The 7,348-nt window shown below is 37.1% G+C and overlaps 1 protein-coding gene across 1 annotated transcript in view; it reads right to left on the bottom strand.

Moving 5' to 3' along the window:
• Window positions 1-7,348, bottom strand: part of yjefn3 (YjeF N-terminal domain containing 3) — a gene marked incomplete at its 5' end in the record, with an annotated part of 75,353 nt that overhangs the window by 16,145 nt on the left and 51,860 nt on the right. The window contains 1 exon segment of the mRNA XM_014016771.1: window positions 2,576-2,684. Within this exon segment, the coding sequence (XP_013872225.1) occupies window positions 2,576-2,684 (109 nt within the window).

Raw genomic sequence — 7,348 nt, 5'->3', positions numbered from 1 at the left:
CAGCTGTTGACCTGCAGTAACTGTGGCCCCTGGAGTAATTTAGTTGAATAGCCCTGGCTTAATGTACAATTTACATAATATCCATGCACCATCTATACCCATTTCTTTCTTTCAGGGTCACAGGGGTCACTGGTGCCCATATCCAGCAGTCACAGTGTGAGAGGTAGGGTACACCCTGGACAGGTCACAAGTCCATCACAGTGACACACATAGAGACAAATGAAACAGACAACCATTCACTCTCACTCACAATAGGGACAATTTAGAGTTATCACTTAACCTAACAGTCATGTTTTTGGTGTGTGGGAGGAAGCCGGAGTRCCCGGAGAGAACCCACACATGCACGGAGAGAACATGCAAACTCTACCCAGAAAGGTCCCCGAGCCAGGATTTGATCTGGTGACCTTGCTGAGAGGCATCAGCTCTACCAACTGAGCCACTGCACTGCCCTTAATGTACAATTTACACAACATTACATTAAAAATATATATGTAAATGTGTAAATATAAATCTTAAATGTTGAAGTTCGATGTTTAAGTTTACATCAGCCTTTGCCATTGGTGCTCGGCTCATGTTGTGTCATTCTCATCCTGAGACAATAGGTTTTCTTTGAAATTGTTGCAGGACATCATCTTGGTTAGCTAACACTAGCCACTGCTAACACTGCTAATGCTGATGAAAAACGTCTATAGGCTAAGTTTACATTGAAAAACTGACACCAGTCGCAACTTCAATGTTGATGTCATGCAGGGAAGTGTTAGCCTTGTTAGCAGTGCTAGTAGCATTAGCAGTGTTAGCAGTTGCTTTTATCTCAGAATGATGATGTTCTAACAAGAGCCGAGCACCAAGAGCAAAGGCTACATTCTTTTCTGAAATACTTAAATGTAAACTTCAATATTTAACTTTACCATTTAAGATAGAGCTTTTTTTATTTGAACTTTACTTAATCAGATGAGTCAGTTGAGAACACATTCACAGTCATCAAGCGAAGCTCTCACTGTGTTTTTAAATGATGCAAATGGAACAAAAGTAGTAGCATTTCTGCAGATGGTTCCAATCATTAGCTGCAGAAAATTAAAAAGGTGGCCGCCCAAGGGAAGAGTGTGCTTTAGATACAGAAAGGTTAATGTACTGTATCTGCTGGACCGGAGGGACATTTAGATTTACACATTTAGATTTAGGGTTTAATATTACATATTCTACTCAACATTTAGTAAAAAAAATATCAAAATGTAAGAACAGTGAGCTAAATAATAAAAAATGTGTTAGTGAATTTTTTTGTATTTATACTTGGCACCCCTTCACATTAACATTCATTCAAAAATAAAAACTACAAGTTAGTGCATTGTTTACTTTTTTTTCTTTCTATAAAAGAAGCTTAGAAAAAGTTCTCTGAAAAGCCGAGAAGAATACAATGCAGTGAGAATAGCTGCAGACTTTGTAAAATAACCCTCCAAGTTATAAAACAATTAGAGCTGTTAATAAAAGCAGAAGATATTTGTCTTGTTGGACAGCCAGTCCAGACTCCAGCTCGATGAAACTGCCACCACACCATTTAAACGAAGAGCTGTGGCTCTGGGTCTGTGAGGTTTTAGTACAGAAGAGCTGCCAAAGAGTTAGCTCAGGTGTTCTGCTCTGAGGTGAACCTCGCAAATGTTTAGAAGTAAATGCCATAGAAACTTAAAACAGTTGCTCTCCATGATAATCAGACATTTGTGAGGAAGGTAATGCAAATTAGAAGTGTAAGGAGCAGCAGCTGTGACTTTTTTACCCTCTTGTTCAATCAAATGGTCAGAGCAGGGACCTGCTGAGTTTTGTGTTGATTGCAGAGGGTCATAGAGAGAAAGTGTGAAGGGGTTGAGGAGAAATTGGTGACCTTTGGAAATGGTGTGCTGAGAAATGCACTTTGATGCTTTCAGATAGGCTTGCTTCTTACTGAATTCGATGATGCCATTCCTGAAATGAGTTTATTCCTACAAGACTGGTGAAGCAACTGAAAGAAAGAGTTTGACATTTTTAAATGGTAACAAATAGTTGTTGCTCTGAACGCCACAGTTGTTGATCAAAAAGACAAAAACAATTTAAATGGTATAAACTGTGCGAGTGATGCCGCCTCATTTATAACTCTCGCAATGTCTCAAATTTGCRAACAAGATAGCATTTGGTGTGACAAGTGAGAATTGCCAAACTTTGTAATTTTTTTTTTTCAAAAYGGCTGACTTCCTGTTGGTTTTACAATATGGCGCCAAGAGACTGTTTTTATYAGTAACGGATTGATGTACCTATGTACCAAATTTCACGTGTATGTTTGTCATAAGAAGGGCTGAAGTTTAGAGGGCGCTAGTGAGCCAATTTGCCACGCCCACATCTGGATCTTTCTCCAATCTGAGCTTGTTCCATGTAACTGCCAAGTTTCATAATGCTCAGCCCAGAACATGGTGAAAAAACCTCCAGTTGGCAGAAAAACAATACAAATCAGGTTGAAAACAATAAGGCCTTCCACTTCTTCAGTGTTCGGGTCCTAAATATAGCGACATAAAAAAAGAGTGCAGATAAAGGAAACATTTGTGCAAACCTTAGTKATGGCGAGAGCACATGCTTGTCCCCAGATTTCTATCAGCTGTTGTTGTCCAAATCTGTAATCCCTCAGTAGTTCTGTCTCGATGGCTGCCATTTCCTCTTTCCTGACAGACACAGAATAAAAGCCATTGTTAGTATTCAAATTCATCAGTAGGTAAAGAAAATGTTTTGCTCCATGACTGTGATTTTCTTTACTGGTGGCAAAGTTATAGCCTGGCCTTCGCTATTCTATGCAATTCTGCTTGCTTCAAATCTCYATTTACTGCTCTGTCTGGGCTTCTCCCACTGACATGGATTTCTAATTGCAGCCTTCGATTCGTGAAATGACTAAAGGCCGATTCCACCTACTTTTTCAGTGCCTTGGGCATCTTTAATCCGCTCTAGTTTGAAAAATAAAACACTTAAGACACGTCAAACCTGGACTAGATTATTCTGCACTTAAAGCTTGTGATTTGTGAAACCACTTTTCCCATCTGGACCACACCTGAACTAGACTCTTCAGACCTGTACTGGGTTATTGAACACGTATAAAAGAATATTTATTGAAGTTTCACAAATCAAATAAAAGCTTCACAAATCACAAACTTGGTTTAAAATATTTTGCTACAATAATCCAGTACAGGTTTAACGAGTCTAGGTGTTGTAGTTTTACCTTTCAGTTTGTTGATGTTTAATCCTTCGAGCTGGGCAGTTATTTTATCATTACTGAGTCACACAAAGCTGAAGGTGATTTCCAATTACAGCTTCCAATTCAGGAAATGGCTAAAGAGTGATTCCACATATATTTTCACTACCTTGAGCATATTTAATCTGCTCCAGATTAAAAAGTAAAACACTTAGACACATCAAACCTGGACTAGTTTATTCTATACTGATTGCGTAACATTTAAAATTAAGTTTGTGATTTGTGAAACCTTTATTTGATTTGTGAAACTTCAATGAAGGGCAGTTACAGCACCCATCTGGACCACAGAACTAGTCCAGATGCAAAACTACATTCTGAAAATGTATAGACACACTTTAGGAACTTGATGGCCTTAAAGAAGGAGGAGCGCCACATAAATCAACACACCTCACTAAAGGAAAAAAAATCTTAATTTAATCTAAGTAAATTTCAAATCAATTTTAAATTTATTGTTTAATTCAGCAATCGCATAAAATTATTGAGAACAACTGGTTAAACTCTCTTTAAACTATTACTACACAAGCTTTAGTCTTTCTGTAAATAATTTTCCCTACCAGCTCACATACACGGCTTCTTTCAGTCAGAACTTTGAGAGATTATTTTCATTCTCAATGAAAAAAAACATTTTGAGGTCAGTGGTAATACATTCACTCAGTTTAGGAAGAAAGCAAGTACTTTTTATTTTTTAATATTTTTTCTAATTTTATGAGTTGTTAAATGTGATTTCCATCCTGTATTTTCCAGCAACATCCATTTCAAAAGGTGAATAAATTTTACATCATATACATAGTGRTGTATACAATCTGTGTGGTATACTGTTGCAAAAATATTGCAAMAAATCAGCAAACTACATAGTTAAATGTTTATTTATTATCATRAAAGGCTGGATTGATGTGAGATAATYCAACTACTTTTTTGGTAAAAATAAAAATTAGAGCATGTGAAACACAAACTGGAGTGTATTTACTGTAGCTTCCAYAGACCAGTTCATATCTGACTTATCAGCCTAACACAACATTTTTATTTTACAGTCTATGGTTGTAYTTTTACTTTGTTTCCTCTGGCTGCTCATTACTGTGACTGAGGTTGAACTGCAGGCGCTGCTGGAGCTGTTTTCTGAATAAAGGCCTTTCCTGTGTGTACATGTGACACGAGCACAGCTGCAGCAATGTCACCTRAAATGCAGTGTACATAGAGGAATAAAAATGTTTGAAACTCCATAAACTACAGCTATCCTTATAACTCTACAGACACCTGGTGGTCCTCGTCTGTACTGCATTTTAACAACAAACCCTAATAAAACAAACACTTTCAGGTAGAAAAACAGCAGAATGTCAGTTATGCATGTCAAATCCCTTTCTGAGCAATWTATTAAAATTGCATCAGAAGCTGATTGAACTTTAAAGCCTTTATTTTAAATAATTTGTTATGATGCAAATCAGTGAGAGATGAAAAATAAGCCAATGTGCAAAATGTGGAATGTGCACCTAATCAGCACTTAGTCAACRAGGTTTCAACACTCTGTTTGTCCACGAGAGTTAAATGAAGGACGATAAAGAGCTCGTTCTGCCAGTGGAAGTCCCACACCGGTGCATATACAGTATTTCTATGTGTTACATCACTTTTCAACAAAAAGGAAAAGCACAAAGAACYATCAAAACTGATATAAAATTATACTCAGTCATACAGTTAATTATGAAACATTCAAACATGCAACCAGAGGAAAAGAGTACCGGTATTCCATCAAAGCCCAAGAAAACAAACAAACAAAAAAACAGTTTTATTTTGCTCATAGCAGAGCAATTAAGGGTGAAAAAATCCATCATATTAGTTTCTTTGCTGGGATATTTTTAACCTCTTATGCAGTAATAAAATGTTGTGCTGTGGCCTTAAAAGCTGAACTCACACRTTTTGTGTGAGTGGGAGTAGGTTCTGTGTTTGTGTGGTAGTACACTAGTGTATCCAAGTGGGGCTCCTGGCATTTACCTGTGCCAGTGGAGCGGCAGCAGCTGGCACCCGCAGCTCACCTCGGGGAGATTTCCTGAGCTGCTGTGACAAGCTGATCTTTGGAAAGTTCACCACAGTCCACAGGGTCCGTTCTGTTTTGGTGTGCTCAACAGCAGCAGCCTTTCTTACAGGTTTTAATAAACAAGTTGGGTCTGCATGCGTTTGGGTTATTTTAAGGCTGCTGACTCAAAAGCACCGAAGCCACCTCATCAATCTGCTTTTGTGATGTATCTCCTTGCTATATGTTGCACAATGTAGAAACAAAAAACAACAAAATAAGTGCAAGACATAATATTTATAAATATCAATGGAATCGTGATGAACCACGTTAAAAAAGCCAGTCAATTTTGGAACTCTAAAATTCATACATAGGAACATAATTCAAATTTTATTTGGAGTTTACATGTCGGCATTTGGCACGTTGATTTTGTTTATGGTTTATACAGTCACACTTTAGGTTTCTTGACTTTTACAGATTTATTTTGCAAATATTCAACTGACACACACTGTCTAAAGGCACTCTCACACTATATCGTTTTAGACAACTTAKGAACATTTTGTCCAACACTGAAAATGTCTATGCTGAATATGGAATAAAAAAATCCACAAGAAGCCTCATTTGGACATATACACATATACGTATATGTACTGTAACATATATGATTAATGTAGTCATAACAGCATTTTCATAAGTCAGCATAAGTTGTCTAAAACGTTACAGTGTGAGAAGGTCTTAACTTTTCAATTGCATTAAATTTTCAAATCTCTTTTTACCCCCAACTCTTTTTGCTACTCATACAAACTACACCTTATGCTCAGCGCCTCTCACTGCTATAGATTTATAGTTCGTATAGTTCAGTCCTCTCTGAATATAGATAKTACACACCCAACCTTCCACAAACTTCAGTATTATTTTAGCCCAAAATATAATCCTTGAAGTGAACATATGCATTTCAATTCTTTTTTTTACATTTAGATCATTCAGTTAGGATCTATAAGTGGAACTTCAATGCTTTGRTCTGAATTCCTCCTTATTGTAACTCCACAAGCCCCTCTTTCRCCTATTTCCTGAGGTGTGTCTCAGATTAACTAATTTTGAGGCTGTCTCTTTAAATCAAAACAAGGYATTTTCACCTGCTTCGGATGTTCTCATCCATGATGATAACATCAGAATCCGCTGCGTTTTATACCCCGCCCCCATCCAGCTTCCAGAGCAGTTCATTTTAGTTTGATAATGGGTTTTATGACTATGTAGCAGCGCAGAAACTTTTTGTTTACAAATGAATTCAAAGATGTCAACAAGGGAAACCTTGTCCATCCAGCCTTACATATTGGAGCCAGAGGAGAATGAAGACCACCAAACTGTAGTTAGAAGTTCTGTCACAAAAACTGTGAYGTAGTTCACAAAACTTCACGGAAATTAGAGAAAACTGAACAGGTTGAAAATATGACCAAAACAGAAAAATATATCTATGCAAAACMAGGAGAGWCTAAATTYAGTTTTTYTGCACTCATAGAGACTCCAWGTTCACACCAAAATAGTTTTGTCCTTGTCTATTTAGGGCTTACTTTCAGATTTTACTTGTTTTTATTTACACTTGCTAGTTCTTGGTTGCTGTTTTTACAACAAAATACAATATTTCTATGAAAGTTTGTTGGCATGAAGCATTGTTGKGAAGATGTGCTGAAGTGGRAGTGTTGGAAATGATAGGTAACATTGTGACTTGATGAGTGGTATAGAATTGACCTACAGTATGTGCCTATAACATACATAATACCAACATTTTAATGTCTCTCATGGTACAGRATAATTAACAGATGTCTTGTTCCACCCTCTCAGTTTGCTGCTCATTGGAGATAATGTTTTCAGCCCAGGGTCAAGACACACACTTTAGCCAGTGAAGATGGACGTACAACAATGTGCCTTGAGTGTATGGTTTGACATAAACTGAAAAGGTATGATGGCGATCAAGATTAAATTAAATTATAAATTATTTTAAATAAATAAATTTATAAATATTATATTAAATAGCCCTGTGATGGACTTGCGACCTGTCCAGGGTGTACCCCGCCCCT

Source organism: Austrofundulus limnaeus, unplaced genomic scaffold, assembly GCF_001266775.1.
Source record: "Austrofundulus limnaeus strain Quisiro unplaced genomic scaffold, Austrofundulus_limnaeus-1.0 Scaffold153, whole genome shotgun sequence".
NCBI lineage: Eukaryota > Metazoa > Chordata > Actinopteri > Cyprinodontiformes > Rivulidae > Austrofundulus > Austrofundulus limnaeus.
Note: the sequence above shows the minus strand (reverse complement) of the source record. Positions and strands in the feature narration are given on the sequence as shown.